This window comes from Boleophthalmus pectinirostris, unplaced genomic scaffold (assembly GCF_026225935.1).
Source record: "Boleophthalmus pectinirostris isolate CB_2022bp ecotype Guang Dong unplaced genomic scaffold, ASM2622593v1 HiC_scaffold_9, whole genome shotgun sequence".
In the NCBI taxonomy this organism is placed as follows: domain Eukaryota; kingdom Metazoa; phylum Chordata; class Actinopteri; order Gobiiformes; family Gobiidae; genus Boleophthalmus; species Boleophthalmus pectinirostris.
In genome coordinates, this window is record NW_026571541.1 from 21,264,645 (window position 1) to 21,285,834 (window position 21,190).

The 21,190-nt window shown below is 39.8% G+C and overlaps 1 protein-coding gene and 1 pseudogene across 1 annotated transcript in view; both read left to right on the forward strand.

Moving 5' to 3' along the window:
• The first annotated feature begins 1,004 nt into the window (after window positions 1–1,004).
• LOC129407323 (5S ribosomal RNA) lies at window positions 1,005–1,125 on the forward strand (annotated as a pseudogene).
• A 5,358-nt stretch (window positions 1,126–6,483) lies between these two features.
• The window catches only part of grik4 (glutamate receptor, ionotropic, kainate 4), a 113,385-nt gene continuing 98,678 nt past the window's right edge, over window positions 6,484–21,190 (forward strand). The window contains exon 1 of the mRNA XM_020918083.2: window positions 6,484–6,565. Within this exon, the coding sequence (XP_020773742.2) occupies window positions 6,484–6,565 (82 nt within the window). The remainder of the gene's footprint in view (window positions 6,566–21,190) is intronic.

Sequence of the window (21,190 nt, forward strand, 5' to 3'; positions counted from 1 at the left end):
AAACTTGTGTATTTTATTAGGTCATTAAATCACTATTCTAATTTAAAATGTCCAAAGTGTAAAATAATGATTCACAGGGTTCATGGGTTATAACTATAGAGCAGACAAGACAAACGCATAATATGTCTTCGTTAAAGTCATGGGGTTTTTGCTTTGTTTTTTTGCCAGACCAACAAGATCACCTTCACTTGCTGTCAGTGCTGATGTTACAGGCTACTGCCGACTGAAAACACCCAGAGGAGCTGTAGTTTTTGAGATGCCTTGACAATCTTCAGAATTTTGGCTTGTCAAACTTGCTCAAAAACATGTTTATTTTTCATATTCACTTTGTGGACATCTCTTTGACTTGGTTCAGACACATTATATCTCACTCTGTTACAGGTGCCATAATGAGAACATAATGTTGGTAACTGAATTCTTCTGTCAGTGGTGTTTGCTGCTAAAATGTAGTCACTGAAAAAAAACAAAAAAAAACTGTGTCCCAACTGTGTTTTATGCTTACATTCTAAATTGTTTTATGCTTTTATGTACATTTTTTTATGTATTATTTGACCAGCAAATGGAAATAATTAACAGTAACAGCATCCCTATACAGACTGGTTGGTATTCATGCATGCATTTTCAGATTACTTCTAAAATTTATGCACTTGATAATAAAGAGTGCCTGGATGTTTATAAACAACATTGACTTTTTAGTACCTGCATTTGCATAACAGCAGTAGTCTACAGAGAAGGTAAGCTATATTTATGTAGTTATAGTTTCAGTGCAATTTAAAGAGGCCATCTTTTTTTTTAAAAAGTCCTCATTACATCTGTGAATGCACAGCTAGTTCTTCTTTTTGCATTTTTTTTTCCAACTGTTAACTCTAACATAACCAAGATGCTATAGAAATACATCCTTCTAAAACCACTTTCCTATTGTGTTTCATGCCATAAGTCCCTGAAACTTACTAAAATGCATAGAAGTCATTAAAACATTTGGACATAATTTTAAGCTTTCAGTATGTTGTGGCCATACCAGCTTGCTAAAGTCTGATCTTGTCAGATCTTAGAAGCCAAGCAAGGCTGGGCCTGGGTAGTACTTGGATGGGGGACCGCTGCTGGGAATTCCAGGTGCCACAGTGGGGCACCAGTAGCAGAAACTGTTGCTGTGTTTTTAGGCAAGACACGTCACTTACATTACCTAGTAAGAAAGTGGAGTGTGTGCGAGTTTTGGTGGTGGTTGGAGGGGCTGATGGCACAGATTAGCAGCCTCAATTCTGTCAGTCTGCCCCAGGGCAGCTGTGACGACAGTGTGGAGTGAATGAACAATTAAATGTAAAGTGCTCTGGGTGTCTTGTAAGGTGATATATTAATGCAATGTTTAATAAATAAATAAATAAATTGATTAATGTTTTTGACTGAAAATAATTGTTAATAGTTAGCACATTGCTTGCTAGCCTCTGTTTGTAATTAAACAACATTTTGGAAAAATATAGGAAAAAATATGACGCAGCAGGCTTTGAACTTAAACAATATTATGATGCATATTATATATACAATAACTGTTTTGTAAATTAAACTTTTGTTTGCAAAAGCACATTAACAACCTGGCTATACCAAATCTAGCATTTGGGTGAAAGTGTTCTATGTTTTGTTGCATCCTTGTGGCTGTGTGTTGTTGCTGTATTGTGATTTGTTGTCCAGTGTAATGGTAGCCTATTAATCTTTGGAGAGGCCCAGGTTGTTGAGTTGAGGAAGGCCCTCATTCTCTCCAATCCATATTGCAGTCATAAAAGAGAGGGGTCCGGCTGTCTTGACCCATCGTGTGCAGACACATCTAGACGCAGCAGTGATACGACAGAGGGCGGCTGCAAAGGAGGACCCTTGAGATGAGCTCCATCAGATGAGCATTTGTTACATTCATTCATCTTGGATTCTGGCTTGCCCTTTTGCTCTGCTCCTCTCTCTTCTCTCTGGCCTCATGGCTCATGAAATAACCCTGATTTGTGGCTCTTCGCCGGCCACTTGTGAGCTTCCTCTGCCTGTGTAATTCCATGGGGCACCTTTAAGAAACCCCAAACACTGTGCCAATCAAGTCCAATTGTAGGTGTGTGGACAAGGCCGGTCGTGGCTGATTGCCCATAGAGTTCTTGTGATACACTGAGCAGACATTCTATTCTGTTCACAGTAATGACAGTGAGAGAAGTGTGATTGTCCAATGCTTTATGTAACTGCTCCTTCTCCACTATTTACTATGAATGAATCCTCTGGGAACACTTGCATCATGAGGGCTAGCTATTATTATTCAATTACAGAATTTTGTTTTGTTCAAATTGTAACTTTATGAGTGAATACTTTAGGTCTTGGTTAAGAATTGCTTTCTATTATACAATATGATGCAAACAGCTTTTTGTTTGTCTACCTGCCATTATCAACGGTGATACAGTATGCCCTTCAAATAAAATAAAGATACATTGACTGTTAAAATGTCATCACACTGTCATCACTGATTGTTCCATGCATTATAGCTGATTAATTATGAAAGATGAAATATAAAATAAATACTGCTGGGAAAAAAGGGTAATTAGCTTTAATTATAGACTTTCTATTCTAATTTAGTCATTAAAATTATTGGTATTGAAATGAAAATACTCGCTATTTTTCTGTTTTATGCCACACTTATTCTGTGTGTTGAAACAAAAGTTGCTCCCAACAGATCCTCCACCTACAGCCGCGGTTTAGGCTTATCTTAGAGTAGTTAGATTGTGTAACTTCTCCTGTTTACAAGCATATTTGTGTCCTTCTCAGTGTGAGGAGGAGTGATTTTGTTGTGTGTCAGAGCTCACTGTTGGAGTTGGCTGTGCTGACTTGGCTGTGTAAAGTCAGACTGATTCAGCTCTGAGGCAGAGAGCTCTTATACCAACACAAGCACACTGTGGCCACATTGTATGAGCAGTCTCAAGATCAGGTCAGTGTCTTGTTCTGCGTTGTATTACTGACAGGGAAACTGCAGGGACTGGGCTGTTAATAAAAAGTGTTCATGACTGTAATATGGTGGTCAGTGCAGTTCTTCTCCTGACAGACCTGAGACAGCACATAAGATCTCAGGTAATTCTATATGCAACATATTTACATGCAACATAATGTTAAAGAGGCATTTTCAAAGGCCATTTTAAGTGTCTGAACTCAAACTTACCCAGCACCACATGTGCACTTGGCTCCATCCACTAGTTGCTTTAGAGCCAATGGCAGATTGAGCTTTGGGTTGGAGCACATATGCAAATGCAGGCTCATTATGCATCTGACTTGATCTTGTTCCAGCTGTCAGTTTTAATTGACCATTTGCAACAGAATTACACAAACTTTGATGTGTGATTGACAGTTCTGATATTTAAATTTTTTTTTTACTTTTCCACTGATGGGAAAGCCAAACAGCTGCCAAGAGCGTTCTGTCAGTAGCTGATCCCCTCATCTCTCTAGTTCAACATTGACCCGTCATTCATGCTGGTGTCTCAGTATCTTATATTTTCTTTTTTTTTAATATATAATAAGAATATAACATATAGCTCCATAGACAATACTTTACAAAACTACAACTTAACTTCTGAAAATAATGACATAGAAGTATAATCACACATCCACCTTAAGGGCATGTCTTACAAGTAGCAGAGGCTAACCTGTTGTTGTTGCTGTTTGTGCATTTTCATTTCAACTGCATTATCATTAAAATAATAATGCATTCATGTTTCATATGCACACACCGTAAGTGCCCATTTAAGCATTTTACATTTGATGTTAAAAAGTCGCATGGCATGAACTGAGATCATTGGTGGTTTGAATTTCTCATTACACAGATGCATCATTACATAAGAGTGAACGCAGTGCAGCGGAAGAGTTGTAATCACCGGCATTTAAAGAAAGCAACAAGCCTCATCTTCATTCAGATGCCATTTAAATGCACTGCTAGTTGCAGTTGTTTGACAATGATGAAGAATAATATGGAAAAGCATTCTGTCTGGCTGGCATCCATCCACCAGCTATTATCCAGCCACTCAAATACTCCCTACTGCAACCTACAACAGACATAAACTCTATACACACCAAACTGTTTTTTCATTTTGTTGTCTATATATTTGAAAATCTATTTGCAATTAACGGTCACTACATAAGCTCACAGAATTGCAAACAAAATCTCACAAACCCATTCACCTTCTTTGTTTAGAATGATTACACTGCAGTCCTCATTTCTGTTCTGATCTCTCAATCTCAGCCTGTACTTCTTTTTTTCAGAGTAAAGAAACAAAGGAGCCATTACAATCGCTATATTTCATCTCTTAGCTGCAGCCTATTCAGCTCTCAAATGTGGCTTATGCTCAAAACACTCTGGTACAAGTCTATAGAGTGATTGTCTGTCCTGGTATACGTGCCAGCTTTTAGTAAAAATGGCTTGCTTTGTTCCCTCATTCCTTGCTATCCTGTCTGAGTGCTATTGTACTTTGAAATGAGTATGCACTATAGTTTTATTGTCAAGAAACTGAGAAATGCCTCTTAGGATACATTTCTGTTGGCGTTCTCAGATCAATGCTTATGTAGGAAAATAAGGTCAATCATTGCACTCAGTTTTCATCTGTATTGATCAATGTAGTGTATTGAAGAATGGCAGTGATTTATAGAAAAACCAGAAGGGACTTGACCTCATTGAAGAGTTAGTATTCTTGATGCCTCCACCATTCACTCTTTATTATTGTGAAGACTTCAAGGACAAAGATTTTGACATGTATATATGTGTTCAGTTCTTATCACTCTAACTTTATCGATTTTTGACTGCTATGCACTAGGAAAAAAGTATTTACACAACTTGTAAGATGTGGACTTGGGGCTTTTTTGATCCAAGTTATTTTAACTCTGAATTTGAATGTAACACTACTGTAGACCATAGAACTTTCTTGTGTGTGTCTTGTCAATGTGGCTGCAAGGCAGTTTCAACACTCAATTAGTTTTGGACAAGCCTCTTATTAATACTTGAAAGATCCCCTTACATCCTTGAGGGTGACTTTTGACAGCTGTTATTTATAGCATAGTAATGTATTAGGTGATTGTTGTGTATTATCTGTACCTCAGGGCTTTATTCAGTTTAAACTGTAAAAAACAAAAGAACATTAACATTCTCCTTAAACATGATGATGTCAATATGAAGTCTTTAACTTTGCATAAACCTACCACTACACTAGAAGCACTTAGCACTATAGAAGGAGATTTGTTATAAAAAGCAAGTGTGGTAAGCAAGCTGCTGGCATTTGTCTGAGCTGTATCATTGGAACAGCGTTACTTATTGGATTTACTGAGATTTATTAGCATGTGTCTGCAAATAGGAGATTGATTGTTGTCAAATAAAAACCTGGTTAGCGTTTGTGACATGAAGTATTCAGTTATGAGATCAGTGCCTGTCTTCAGTTAGTTTTCCACCTGCGTTTTGCCCTCTAACCAACCTCAATAAGATGAATCCTTTCAGGTGTGTTTTCTGGTAAAAAGGAGCTGCCTGTCGCTGGCTGTCTCAGGTTTGACAGCACACTGGAGGGAAAAGGTGGAACAGACGTGCACTCCGGCACAGCTGTTCAGAGAGCTGCTACTGGTTAGCCCACTAGTTTGTTGCCCAAACTAAGAAAATTAGTGCTGCACAAAGTTGTCCACTGGTAGAGAGCAGTGCGTGCTTATACAGCGTTCAAATAATGCTCAAGATGGCAGACTGCCACTGCTGCAATCTGGCTGCTGACCGCTAGGTCTGGCTGCAGAACCAGCAATACACTCTAAAATGCAATGGTGACTTTGCACTTGTCAAAACCATTTTTAGGGCCTGGTTCAAAAGACGGTTCTGGCCTCAGATGCCAAAAGTTCTGGCTGTGTGACAACTCTGAAGGGGTGAAATTCTGTCAACCAGGCTTGTTTGGCCGCTGTGGATTTTTAAAGTTTTTGCATGTTTAATGAGGCGGGACTTTGATTGACAGCTTGGACTAGGCTGTGTACCTGCATGGGGAATGAGTGGGTGCAATGTTACCACCCCTAGGATGGCAGTCTGTAACCCCCCTCTTTCCTTATCCTCTCAGGGAGGAGCGATCCGTGGCCATTTTGATTACTGCTTTGATTTGTTATAGCCATTATAGTGAATGGGGCGGAATCGTGAGACAATGTCCTTAACAGTGAACAACAGCAACAACATCAACAGTCACTGTTCTTGAGATTTGGGGTGGTTTAGAAATGCCAGCATGTTTTTGTGGTGTCACAAAAGAAATATCAAGATTTGAATCCCTAAAAATGTTATACTAAACACTGAACTTTCCAGAATACAGCAGGAAATGTTGTAATTATACTCTTGTGCCTATCTAAATATTCTGTCTCTTGTGGGTTGTGAATGCTGATGGGTAATGCAGCATGCCCCTTGTGTGTTGCAGGTGGCTGTGACAGGGGCATCCCCGGGGCAGGACCCATGAGGAGTCATAGAAGATGCTCACAGCCTGGGCGCTTCTGCTCTTCTTAGCCATGTGGGTGAGAAGCACTGCTGCTGGCCCGCTTTCCTTCAGAATTGGTAAGTGCAACACAAACACAAGCACCTGACAGTGCGCTTACTCAGATCTTGTTATTTATTTTTCATTATTCCTTTGTTAATTGCATATTATATTATATTATTGTTGTAATACAGCAACGAAAGACCCAATTTGTTTAATGGCATTGGCTACATTTTACTGTCTTGTTGTATTTAGCTTGTTTTAGCTTATCTAGTGTTTTATACAGTGAAGGTTGTGATTCATAGTTTTTGTGAACTGCAGTCTCCATAGTGCTGTTAAAGTGGAAGATCAGTGGAGCAGGATTGAACCTGACTAGACTTCCTACTCAGTCCTGTAACCTGTCATAGGCCAACCTTGGGACTTGTTCCATCTTATTGTTATTCTCTTACACTCCACAGGTTTCTGACATCTTGTCACCAGCTCCTTGTCTCACAAAGCTTAGATTGACAGGCCGCTACTTTGCACAAACTGCGTGTGCATATGTCTTGTGTAGACAAAAGGTATGTTTGAAATCTCTGGTAAACCTGGTTACACAACAGTTTTGCTCAGAAAAATGCAACAGTCCTGTCATTAAAATGGTGTTGTCCAACAAGTGGCCCTATGAGCCCTGGAGCTCCTCTGCATTGTTGAGTTAACTAGCAGAAGAAATTATGTATCCTGTTCAAACAGCATTCCTGATGTTGTGATTTTTAGATGCAGTACTGGCCAAACAATTGTACCATTTTTACTGTCACTAAACAAACTTATGAGGCCTAAAAGCAAAGTGATGGTGGGTCAGCTGCAGCCAATCACTGTTGAGATTGGGGCTGCGCTGTCATCCTTTCCTGGAGAAAACTGGTTATTATGAGCTCAGAATGGCTTCCTGTCCCCAAAGAAACTACCTCTTCCAGCATTTTCAGTAGAGCCCACATTTATTGATCACATTTTTTTATTTTTAGAAACATTATGTCTTTTAATAAAAAGGTTTAAGAACCTAGACAAGACAGGCCTACTCATTAGTACCTCCTCTGCAACGATTAATCAATGCTTTCCACTCAAGTGCTACTTAAACACACAAAATCCAAATTATTCCTCCAAGTCCAATCTCTGCTCCAAACAACATGCTTTTACTGCCACAAGGTCAGCTGTAGACCAGTCAGTTAAAAAGCCCATAGCTGACCACTGACAGTTTTAAACAACTGGATCACAATTCAATTAATTTAATTTAACTGCACCGTCTCCAGGCTGCAATGCACTTTCAATTACAACAAATCTCAGTCCTGAGATTTTCCAAAGCAAACTGTTGTCTCTTCACCATGGGGGGATTTCTAATACTCTCTCATTTTTGGCTCCACAGTGCATCATCTGCCTTCATATTATTTAGAGATGCTTCCAGGTCTATCCTAATGTATCCCTGTCCATTTATCCAGGTTAAGGATTGGTGTAAAAAAAAAAAAAAGTACATCTTTCACCAATAGCTGGATTAAGGCAAAAAAAAAAAAAAAAGTCAAACTGAAGTGACTTGACTCCTACCACAATCACAGTCAAGTGATTTGTGCAAATTTTTGTCTGCACTAGTTTACATTTTGCCTGCCTTTGAGAAACCACTGTAAATGCAGGAACGGTAAAACACACAAAGCGGCGGACTCACAAACAACAGCTCGGAGTTGTTGTCATTTGCGCTCCAGGAGATGGTATTTAACATGGCTCTCCCTGGAGGCCTGCCTGGCTGGCATAATGTCACTGTCTGGCCTTCTCTGACAGCATCAGGGCCAAAAACAACCTCTCCCCCAAAACACATCCCCCAGCAGGAGCATGCAGCCACAGGCACACAACCTAACAACACAACAACAAACGGTGAAGTCAATTTGAGTAGCCTTGACTGAGCATTTTTACCATTTTCCACATATGCATCATTCATTGTTTCTTTGCAGTTAAGTAGTCATAGACATTTGGAAAACACTTTCTGCAAGCTAATTCTTTGCAACGTCGCCCACCCCTACTTTATATCAATACAGAACTAAAACAATGAAAACATCTGGTAAAGCTGTCTTTTTCTATCCTCAATTCAATGACCAGATATACTCTATAAACATATGCATCAAGAGAGTACAGCTTGTGCTCATTGTGTTAATCCCAAGCCTGAATATATGTGCTAATGATGACGAGTATCAAGAAGGGCATTTTTCTTAGAATTCTCTATGTAAAAAAAAGACCTTGATTTTGCAACAAAAAAAAAAGTCCCACCTCTGAATAAAAGCAACAAATGAACAATACTAATTTGATTTGCTTTTTTTGTCAAGAATGAGCTCTGAGTCAGCTCCTTTACTAAGAAGGAATCAACAGTATTGGGAGCCACAGTGTGTTTATGACAGTCTGAAGCCTGCTTGATTTAAACTCTTAAATTCATGTTGTCTGCAGATGGTCCTGTCCCATCTGTTCTGAGGCTCTACTTGAAGCTTTGTACACAAACTAAAAATATTTCCTTTAGTTCCATGCTTTCTTCCAGCACCACATGAGGAATAATCCATGTCCCAGAATTGTGTTAATTATCAAATGTGGGAAGTGGGAAGAACAAAAGCCATCTTGTAGAGCTTTGATTTAACCACTGGGCTGACAGTACATCTAAGTGATAAGTTTTTCTAAATTTGAATTTCAAGTAAGCTTTTACTTTTACTCTTGGCCAGGTTTAGTGTGTAATAAATGAGTCTCTGTCGCTGATGAAACTGTGGCTGTTTAGCTGTAACACCATCATCAGAAAGACTTCAGTCATATTTGCACACGTTTGATTTTACTGTGTTGCATCAACTTCTCTCTTAAAATGGTGTTAATTTACCCAGTGGTCTTTAGTTGGAGCATACAGAGGCTGTCACTGGGGAGTATTTTGAATATAACTCTTATGAAAGCTCTACCTTAGGTACATTAAAGGCATGATTTCCACAGAGTGAAAGATCAGCAGCCACATTTGCTCCACAGGAAATGTCAGACAAAACTGCTGTTCATCCTATTCCACAGTCAGAGGAGGAATGTGTTATAGGATTCTTGGTGGGCTCAATTCAATTAGCTCCACTTTGTAAGCAGAAGCAGAGTGCCCAATCCTTATTCAACCTCCTTTCACTTCCCCATTCTTTTCAAAAAGTGAAAACAAAAATTTTTTGACTGACAAAGCAATGATTCATAGTATACAACATTTAAGCATGTTACTATATAAAAAGAAATAGAGTTGCAGATGTTAGTACACCTTTCAGTAACTCCTTAAAATGAAGAGCTTTGATTTAATCACCAGGAATGTTTCTCTATTGTAAATCACCACATAGTTCTCAAAAATTTGACTAAAATACATTACCAGGTTTGCACAATATTTGTGTCTTTTGCAAACTCATAAACTATGTTCTCCTTTTGTACTTGGAGCCAGAATATCTGTATTTGCCTTCTTTTGCAGACAATATTAACCCCGTAATTCTGGCCTTGGCCACCAGCTGTCAGAACAGGGGCTTGCAGTGTTTGAGAGTTAATGACCACAGTGTATTGGCTCACTGCATAGTTAGGTTCACAAATAGTGCCTGCGTGTAAAATCAGCCTACAAAATGTGGATCATTCAAAATCAGACCCAAAGGTCTGAGCTAATGCTATAATTGGTCCAACTGAGCTAATGCCCAAACACAGTCAATCCCTCTGCTTTAGCCTCTGACCACTCACAGTGACTTATTAGAGCTAGCTGCTGCAGGAACAACTATGGTGAGTCACCGTGCCCTTGCCTCCAGTCAGGTTTATTTTGTACTTCTACTTTGACTTTGGGTGGCATCTATGCACTCATGTAAATCCGTTACTAAAACTGCAAAGTAGGCTGCATGGTGGGACAGAAAACAGCACAAAGACTATCTACCAGTAGTTGTTGTCCCTAGGTGGGGTTGCTGGGATATGTGACAGTGCCATGCTCAGGGACTGTATAATCTCTCAGTTTTAATTATCAGTACACCATGTGAGGGATATTATAATAAGTGGCCATGTGTACTCACAAGTACTCCATAATAACATGCAGAAGTCTTGCTGTGTTCAGAACACGCCATCAGGGGCCTCAGGTTCACATGCAAAGGCACTTGTATAGGCTCGTCCATTGTTTCCACTGCACATTTTGAGCATTCATGCAGCGCATTTGAGCGTCAACATCACAGGTGTCAGATGACAGTTTCAAAATCTGAACATTTTAGTGTCTGCCCTCAAAAGCAAATGTGTCCAACTAGAGGCATTTGGCACGATTATGGCCCCGCAGTCTGACTGGCTTTGCAAGTGTGCTGCTAGAAGGCTACTTGAACTCATATAACATTGGTAGAGATGAAATATTGAGTTGAGTTGTCAAAAATAATAACCACTAATATGCTGAAGTTTTGGAGGATAGGCTATGCAAAATGTAGGCTGCCAGATTGTTACAGTTACAAATTCTCTAAGTATAATGATTTAACCATATATCTTAAATTGGAACCTTTCTTTGAGGTGGGCGTGCTGCAGTTGACAGGAGAGGTGATTCATCTTTTGAGATTTTAATTACTACTAGACTCAGTGAGGCCCACTGGTTTCTTAATGGCAGCAGTAGGCAGTAGGATGGATGTTATACAATTACAGGCAGCATTTTCCACAGAGTTTACCTCATAAATAATTCACACAATCTGATAAAGTCCACAGGCATGTGCAGCTATACAGTGGGCTCCTCACACACACACATCCATAGTTGTATCCGTCTGTATGTTTTTACTGCGATAAAGAGTCACATTCTAATGGCCTTTTGCTCAATTTCCTTTGCATGTCCCCTAATCTTGCAAACATTGACTTCAGCATAAATTAAACAGCGATTGCATGATGCTGTGTGATATTTGTTCATGTTTGGACCACATGCCAGGATCGAAGGCATAAAGTCACATAAAGACTATTAGAAGCACTGCAATCCAGCGGTCATAGAGAAGGTCAGAGTTAGTGCTATTAGATCCTACCAGAGTCTGCATTATGTCAAATCAATAGCTGCACTACAGACTAGCAACAGCGGCTAACCATATATAGCATTTACACAAAATGGGCCAATGCATCTTCATGTCAGAACATTCAACTGGCTATATTGATTTAAAAACACCTATATTTCTGGTATTGTTTGGCCCACAACACGTCCTTGAACCTTTTTTTATTCCAAAAATTTTACTTGCACAATTTCCAGTTATCTGCTATTTTAAACATCTTATGGACAAAGACAGGAATTTCTGCTGTGAAGTGGCTGTTTGCATGCCGCTCATCTTGACTCGGCTCATCCATTACAGGCAATGCGCAGAGGAGGCCGCCCTGCTTTTAGAGGAAATTAGGCGAGTTGATTTGATTAGTCATGATTTATTCCAACAGAACACTTAATGGTATTTTATTCTTCCTGTTCTCAAACATTTCACACCTGCATTAGCATTGTTGTTCCTTTTAACACCTTGTTTGACTTTGTTATCTTGTCAAAAGTTGTATGAAATCTTTTTACTTGTGAACATTTTTTCCAAATGTATAACATATTTGCTGAAGAATTATTTACTACTGAGTTGTAGTGAAGTACAGGTTAAACAGGATGATTATTTTGAACGTTAACAGGGTTCATTATAATCTTTTGACTCACTCCTCAATATTCTATATTAATATTGTGGAAAATCTGGACACATGCTCTAAAATGGGAAGCAGACACAGTAAACCACCTTGTCACAGTCTTCTTTTAGTTCAGATCACTTTGATTGTGAAGAAGGCGTGCTGACTTACTGCATTTTCAAGATTTATTTGGCAACACTACCATCAAGCTACCGTGTGTAATTAGATTGGCTGACCCGGCCCTGTTGTATTCTCACATATCACCACTAGATGCTATCTACATTACTGCAGTGTGGGGGCTAGCTTTGCCCTGACAGAAGAGGTGAGCCTGAACAGGGTGGGGGGAAGGGGGTTTCACATCTACCATTTACGGGTAGAAAACAAATCTAATAAACATATGCAAGGTAGTTCTAAAGAAACATTTTTGTGACTTTATTTCTCTTTTAAACATGCTTTTAACTTAAAATAATGTCTATATTTGGAAAACACACTTTATAAACTACACCTCTATTTCCAATAAAGCTTTTAGGTGATGGAGCTCCCTCTGCTGTCAGGAACAGGAATGAACAGGGATTTTTACTTGCGGCTTAAATTTCGGCAAAATGCAAATAGATCATTTCAGAGAAGACTACTTCTTGTGAATAAATTTTGCAAAAATTGATGCTTAACTGTATAACGTCTGATGCACTTCTATCTGGGTTGATTTTTTAAGGCATGAAGAGCTGAAATATGGACCAACACTCCACTTAGAGTGTTCAGATTGTCCTTATACCTCAGTTCATATATTTACACTAGGACTAATATTAGTTAACGGGGTAGAGGCTATGACAGATGATATGATTTTTTTTTTTTTTTTTTTAATTCTTTTTCATCTTAATAAAAACAGAAATGTCTTTCAACATTAATACAGACTTTTAATCATTGTCATTTAACACAAAAAATAGTCATTCAAAATAGTCAAGCACTGATGATAAGAAATGAAAAAAAAATTATTTGATTAATTGCACAGCCCGAACAGCTAATAACCTTTTAACCGCCATATTCCTTCCTCTAGCTCAGTAAAAGGGTTAGAAAGAGATAATAAATAGCCTCCATTAGGAGCAGCCGTCTCTGCCCTTAACATTGTAGATAAGATTCCGTCACACACTAACTTCCAGCACATGTCCACACTGTTCTTGCATGACAACAATGAGTCAGATTTGTCATGGGGCCTGAGATCTCTGTAGCACTACAGCTCCGAGTGATCACCACTGGGCTGGAGCTAATGGTCATGGTTTTGGTCCATCCCTCTCAGCTTGTGTGGATTTTGCCCCATTACTCTAGAAAAGCCCCATAATGTCTGGAGATTAGAGCTGTGATGAGATGTACACAAGGAAGAGCTGCTGTTTTTAGCCACTGCCTATGTCAAGCCAGTGGAGCGTGAAACACCATGGAGAGGGGAGCTTATTCAGCTAAGGGTTTACTTGTCTTTCTTTTGTTACTTCAGTTTGTTGTCCATTTTAAACAAAGAATTAAAGGGACCCTGTTCCTTATCCACCAGTCTTTAATAATTACTTTGAATTGCTTTGATTGCCAAAAGTAATGGTTGCTTTTTGATACAGTTTGTGAAGAACCAAGCAAGAATACATGTTTTTGACCAAATCTGGGACTGCAAAAAGAGTCTTTGATTTCCACATAAAGATACAAACTCCAGACTAAAGAGAGTGATGAAAGAGTGTGGCTCCAGTGAACAGTGCATTTAACCCTAAAGCAGAAGATGTAATCAAGGGCACTACTGTAATCTTTGCCGTTAAGAGATAGCTAACACTTTGTAATATAGTCTTGTGTTCTACAAGTGCTCGGTGATATTCATTCTCCGACTTTATCTCAGTTTTCCTTGTGCACGGTTTACTCTCACACACTCACACATGGGTCCCTCTCCCCAAAGGCAGATTGACGGTCCCTCCTCTGACACACCTCTGTGCCAGTCCTCTTCCATTACTGCCCGTCTTTGATCGAGGCTCAGTGTGAGGAGTTTGGCAAACCCTCCCTGCCCCCCACCCCCTCCAGATGCTGCCAGGCCTTCTGCCATCAAAGTCACATGACCCGTCTCCAGCGCCCCCTCTGGACTCACAGCTGTTGGTGCGTGCATGCCAATGGAGCCACCTGCCCCGCCCACCAGAGCACAAAGTCTCATGCTGCACACTAATAATTATACACAGAATTAATTACCTTAACTGTTAGAGAAGCATAGGACAGAATGCAGAGCACAAATCTGAGTCATTTGCATTGACCTTTAAAGAATGTAATGAGGAAGTGATGTAACGCCACGGTTTAATAGCTCCAGAAGATTTAATTAGATAAAGTCTTTAACAGTTTGCTGTGCTATGGCAAATAGGATCACTTAACTTGATGGAATGTTTTGAAGCAATAAGGACAATTAAATAAAAAAGGAGACATAAAAAATTGACTTTGAAGAATTGTTTCCTCTTCTCATTTTCCCACTCAAAGTTGTATTTAAAGTGATTCATGTATATTCATCCAGTAGGCTTTATTCTCCTGCTATCAAGACACATTGCATAGAAGTCAGCAGCATCATGTAGCCATTTTAGCACAAATTTAAGAAAAATCTAACTTTTAGAATTGACTGAAGGACAGCGCAGTTCTGTTATAATGATCTTAGTAGTCTTCATTCTAGGTTTCTGTAGAAAAATCCCAGTTATGGGGGAGAGGCAATTAGAACATTCTGACCATAGGCCCACAATGCCCAGTGTGCTTCAATTAACAGGCGTATCGATGGCTAGACCTCTGTTTTAGCTTGCTCTTCACCTTTCTTGTGTCCCTCTTGGATTCTCTTGTCGTTGATCCCTGAAAATACATTGAAAGGGTCAGCACCAGCATGTCTGTATGTCCACTGGCACTCACTAGCCTGTTGTCCTCCTGCATCCCTTATCAGACATGTACACACTCTTATTGGCACTCCCATGAGGATTGTGTATCCAATGGGGTTACAACAATCCCAGCCAATTGTTGCATTGTAGCTTAGAGTCCTCCACATAGCCACACGCGCTGCACAGTGTTTATCCTGGCAGATCCCTCGAGAATTCCCCCGTTACATTGTTAACCTTCCCTTTCTATTGTGGCTCATGCCTGAATGACGCTATCCCACACCTAGTCAACATTCAGCCTTCGTTTAAGGAGTTCTGTGTCTTTGTGCAAAGCCTCAAGCCTCAGGGGCCTCCACCAGCCGTCTGCGTCCGCACACTGTTAGGAAGGCAGGCATAATGAGGCAGAAGTGGCTCTGTGTGCTTGAAGTTAGCACTAGCACTAAGATAGGAGTCCCCAAAGATACACTGTTGAAAGAATAGCTCACTGCACACATTCCCCTGTGACAGCCAATAGTGTGCCTCTTCTACTTGGAGCTATATTAAACAAAGAGAAGATTTGAGTCCTGCTCATAAAAACAAACAGAAATGGTTTAATCTGGATACCTCTCCATTCCTCTCGCCATGTTCTACACACACTGTTCAATACTGTTCCAGTCGTCCTCCTTATCTCCTCTGTCCTTTCCGTCTCATTTGCTCTGATGAAATTCCCTCAAGTCCAATTTGAATTTCTTGTACCACTTATAGATAAAGTTTTTTTCAGTATCTTCCATTTATCTATATCCATTTTAATCCAGTCTAACTAATCCAACTAGCATTATCTTCAATTCTAAGGACTAGCTTGTGTGTTTCATTATTATTCAGTCTGTAATCCTGTTGAGTGGCCTATAGCGCATATATGAAGTATGCTGATAAAGCAGTTAAATACAATGTAGAACTATTTTAAACCTTTGGTACCCGAGAATATGTAGAAGAGTTATTTTCATTTAGATAGATTTTTTTGGTCAAAAGCAGACATGCTTGAACATATGCCTACATTTGTGGACTTACAAAGGCCTAAAGATCTTGACTTTTCCAGTGTTGGAAACGCCATACAAATTGTCCCTGTCTGCCCTGTTGTGAAAAAACACCAATAATTGCATGTCCAGACTATCACTCACTGCAAGGCTTTAACTACCTTCCAGTGCAGAGGAGTGAAAAGAAATGAGGAGGAAGAAAGCGAGAAAGCCAGTGGCAGAACTATCAAATCTAAGAGTGAGGGTATAAATGTCCATTTCACATGGCAGAATCTTCAGTAATTCTCCAGCGTGCAGTTAAAATGGTACCACCCTCAAGTCCTCTCCAGCTCGAGTGCCTGGATATGTCTAAAGGAGCATAAAACTAGAGGAGAGATATATAAAGACATGTCATCATTCAATTTAACTTGAAGATATACAGTTTGATCAAAATGTGCAACTGGGGCATCAGAAGCATCCTTTGAGCTTTAATGATCAGTAGATTTAAAAAAAAAAATTTTTGTGCTGAGGGGCACAGCTTTTATAATTAAAAAACTATTAGTCCTTGGCTCATAATCAAGATCAGAATTTAAGCACAAGGCACACTAAGTTCAGTTAATTTTCCATCATACCCCACCTAAAAAAGGATCAAGTGGATAGACATACTTTTTGTGCATTTACATCCTTTTCTTCATTGCTGTTTCTAACACTTCATATTTTCACATTTTGTTTTGGACAAAACATGTGCTGGCTTCATTCATCTTCCCTGCCTCTTACATGCCAGTGTCTAAAATTTTGGTCAGCGCACAGAAGCAGGAGCGTGTGACTGACAGGTAATGACACCCGCTGAGAGCTGCTTCTCCCTGAGGAACAGCTGCCAGCTTTACTCCAGCCTGCCTCTGTGCCCCGTCCCCTGGGTGCTGCTCCAGTCGCAGCCACCACCACAATGCTGTTTTCATGATAATAACCCTCATCCTCCCTCTTGTCTTCATCATCTTGTTGTAGATGAAGGTGTTGGTGCTCACTAGCGCAGGATTATGTCTGCAGCACGTCACTACAGGTGTATTCCTCCTGCGTCTCTTTCCTCCATGTGCTCCTCTCCCCCTGCCTGTCAGTCTGATTCACTCCACTTCAATTGGAATGATCAGTAGCTTCCACTTCTGATTTAGATTGAAAGCCAGTGTGAAATTTTCTTTTACCATTGACTTTTGACTTTCTATCCCTTAGTACTTACTTTGCTCTTGTTATATAGCTCTCTGAAAAAGGACATAAATGTCTGTGTGAATGTGTGAGTGCACGGAGACAGGAAAGGTGGTTGTGCCATAATTCACTGAAGTTGTCCTGAGAATTGATGCGAAGTTAAAACACAGCCGGTGTACCATGTGCTGCCATATTTCTTCAGCAATGGGAGTTTTCACCTCTGCTATCATCAAGGGACCACCAAACACATGGCTTTTCTGATGTATAACAAGTTACTGCATGGAGAGGGGCAAACACAAGTTCAAATGTCAAATATTTTACCTGTTCCCCAGATTTACACCCACTGTTCTGTTGAAGAACTCTAAGTATACCTTGGTTGGGTTTGACTGGATCTAATATTTTTTGGGGATTTATTTAAAGATTGGTTTACACTTGAGTCTCTAGCCCACCATTTTTTTTCCCCAATGAGTGTACCAGAGGTGGGACCAAGTCTTTGTTTTGCAAGTCTCAAGTAATGCCGGGCATACACTGTACAATATTTTCGGTCATGTCACACAGCCCCAGCTTAAACTGTATGACCAAATCGCAGGGTTTACAAGTTCACAGCTCACGAATCATGTTCTAAACACTAAACAAACTGATGCTCAGATGCAACCTGCCTGCGCACACTGTACGTTCACATAACAACCGGAGTTGTTGTTCCAGAAGTAGAAAACCACACAGAAGAAAACCACAGAATTAGAAAACCACAGATGTGCGGAGACACAATGCTGATCCAGGCAAAAAACAGACGCGCTGCCTTGGCAATTAATGCCATTCTCTGCGCAGACAAGCCCAAAAAGAAGAGGCGACGAATCTGGTCAAAGAAATGCCTGGGTAGACGTGGGCAGTACGGGTTGTCAGTTCTTCAGAGGGAACTGCAGGTAAGTAGCATCAATTTTTTCACCAAACGTGTTCTGTGTTGCTCGATTAGCTGCGCCTCCATGTACTGTATCCAAAACACTCGCTGGCCCGCCATCGTCCTCCACAACCTCATATCCTGCTTTCGCTTCTGTGTCCGCGCATGCGCAGTCTGATAGATTTTGGTAAATCAGCTCGTGGAACTACTTCAACAGAGCGAAACCCTCAGGAGAGGCGACTGGATTTCAAACAAGTTTGATATTCTTGCGACCTACGAATGCCGATCGGGAGCTGGTCGTGAGGCATTAATCGGTTCTCTTTACCCCATGTATACTACACGAAGCATGACACACGATGAAGCAGCCCGATTCCCAAAATAGTCGCACGAGAGAAAAATTGGCTCAAAAAGGATCAAAAATCTCACAGTGTATGCCCGGTTTAAGTCTCAAGTCTTTGACCTCAAGTCCAAGTTAAGTCCCAAGTCAAAGACAGGCAAGTCCAAGTCATCTGCTTTGAGGTTCAAGCCATTTCAAGTCTTTAAACCTAAGTACCAAATAGAGCTTAAGTTTTTGTAATTTATTTGACTTTTAAAATAAATTCACAAAAAAAAATCATAGTATATTTATATATGAGTTTTTATAGAGTATGTAAGAGTTATAGAAATGTAAATTTTTCCTTTTTAAATGTCTTTACAAGATCTTACAGTGAATCATTACAGTCAGAATAGAAAGAATTCAGATTTTAAAATGCTTCTCAAGTCTTCTGAAGTCACAGGCCTCAAGTCCGAGTCAATTCCCAAGTTACTGACCTTCAAGTCCAAGTGGAGACCTAAGTCTTAGTCCATTTTATCAAGTCCAGTCTCAAGTCCTAAAAATAATTACTGACTTGAGTCCAAGTCACAACTTGCAAGTCCCCACCAGAGGTGGGCAATGCAAGTTTTGGCATTGAGTTAGTGTGCACATCTTAGTTCCTTGTCATATCACTAGCACATTTCAACCTTCACAAACATTTGAATGATTGATTTTTTTGTCTTGGTCAGTTTTGACAGCAGCTGCATATTTCTATTTGTGTCGTCATATTTGACTGAGGGGGGTTTGTCCTTCTGTGAACCTGTGAATGTTCTTCCATTTCACACTTTCCTTTCTATCCAACTGCTTTCCAGTCCTTTAAATCCTGATTCCTAAATAAAACTGAAGTGTCATGCTTCTGGTGCTGACAGTGACAAAGCTGTCAGCTCATGATGGCTGTACTTCCACAACTCTCAGTCAAGTGTAGGCAGGTGTGATGGCGAGCCAAAAGCAAGTCAGGTAAACACTACTGTATGTGTTACCCCATGTTACTAACCCTATGGACGGCCACACAGACTCCTAATGTCTTTGATTCACCACTCGATGGGACTCTACTTAGCATATGGTGGCTGTTATACTTAATGCACATTCTCCTAAAGTCCTCCCCTGTGTGTGATAGGCTGTCATTATCAATTGAAAGAGCAGCTGTGAGTGTCAAAGAGTCTTGTGTGAAGACGGGACTTTGAACTACTCAAGTACATTTCAGGTCCAGCGGTTCTGTGAGAGCACATTTTGGCTTTTTAGCCATTTTTGTTTTGGTCTGAAACCAAACGACTGTGAATATCTCAAACACTGGATCTCCTCAACAGTGGTATTTTTACCTTTGCCTGTTTTATTCTGTCATTCAGTGGTTACTGGCCTGTGCAAGTCTGTGTGGTAAAGTCTAGTCCCCAAACCTCAGCACTAGTAAAAAACCTCTGTGACTCTAATGGTGTGGACTATTAAGTTCAAGTGAAGCTAAAATGAGGTCGAGTGCTGTTAAATAAACAGTTTTTCCCCAAACATAAAACCATTCCCTTTAAAAACAATGGCACGCCTGCACTCGGCAGCATCCCAGGGGTCCACTGTCACAAACATACTGGATCAGACCTCTGCTCATTATTCCCCTGCTCCTCATGTCCTCCACTCAACCGCTGCCTTAAATATATTGTGCACTGTACTCTACTAAAGTAGTTGCCAGTAGTTTATATGCATGATGCAAATCTGAGTAATTAAGTAATATACAACTAATATAACAACTATAAATACCCTGTCAATTGATCCTTAACACAAAAAAGAAAAAAGAAAACTCCAATATGAGGCAAAATATCTTAAGAGAAACTGTGACTCTTACTGCTTTTAGTTCTATACTGCTTGAATAAAGTGCCACATTACAGTCTGCATGTTAACATAAATTATTTTTGGCCTTCTAATTGTGCAGGTATTTAAAGCAGAACTATGTAACTTTCAGCAAAAGAGCTCCCCCTGCAGCTCCCTTATAAGAATACAGTGTCACGGAGCAGGTGGAGCCTTTTCTTCTGTTTTTCTTAAAGTATTGCAGTATATCCTAAAACCTACATTGCCAATATAAAAGGTGGGATTTCCCAGGTGAATTCTTCTAATGGCGAATCGATGTTCGCCATTTTGGCAAGGCTGGTTTTCTACACAGAGACACCCAAAAAATACATATTAAACCATCACAGAGGTTTACAAAGCAAAACAAAAACATTTTACTTAGTTCTTCAATAGAGCTACCCTGATATAATCATAGAATCATAGAATATCAAATATTTTAAAAAGAGTCAGGATTTCTTAGGAGAACTCTTTTCTGATCATGTGCGCCATATTGAAAGGCTAGTTTTCCACATTGAGGAAGCACAGGGAGACGCTTCAACCCCCCGCAAATTCATATTAAAACTATCACAGGTTTACTAGATTTAATTAGGTAAAAAAAAAAAAAAAAAAAAGCTTCTTAGTTCTGCTTTAAAAGCATCTGCAAGATGGTACAATATATTGTAATTTTTCTTAGTTCTACCATACCTGGGGAGAAGGCTTCTGAGTGAAGAATCGGTCAAAACTAATAAAAAACCTGAGGAATAAAGCTTTGTAATTGATGGGGTTTTTTTGTTGTTGTTTTTTTTGTTTTTTTTTATCAGTGCTTTACTCCCTTCTCTTTGTTTTCAGGACTCTCAGGTCTTTTGTTTTGGGAATTGGCAAAACAATGGTGGCTATCTTTCATGTTTTTCCCTGTACAACATGTAACAGGACTGATA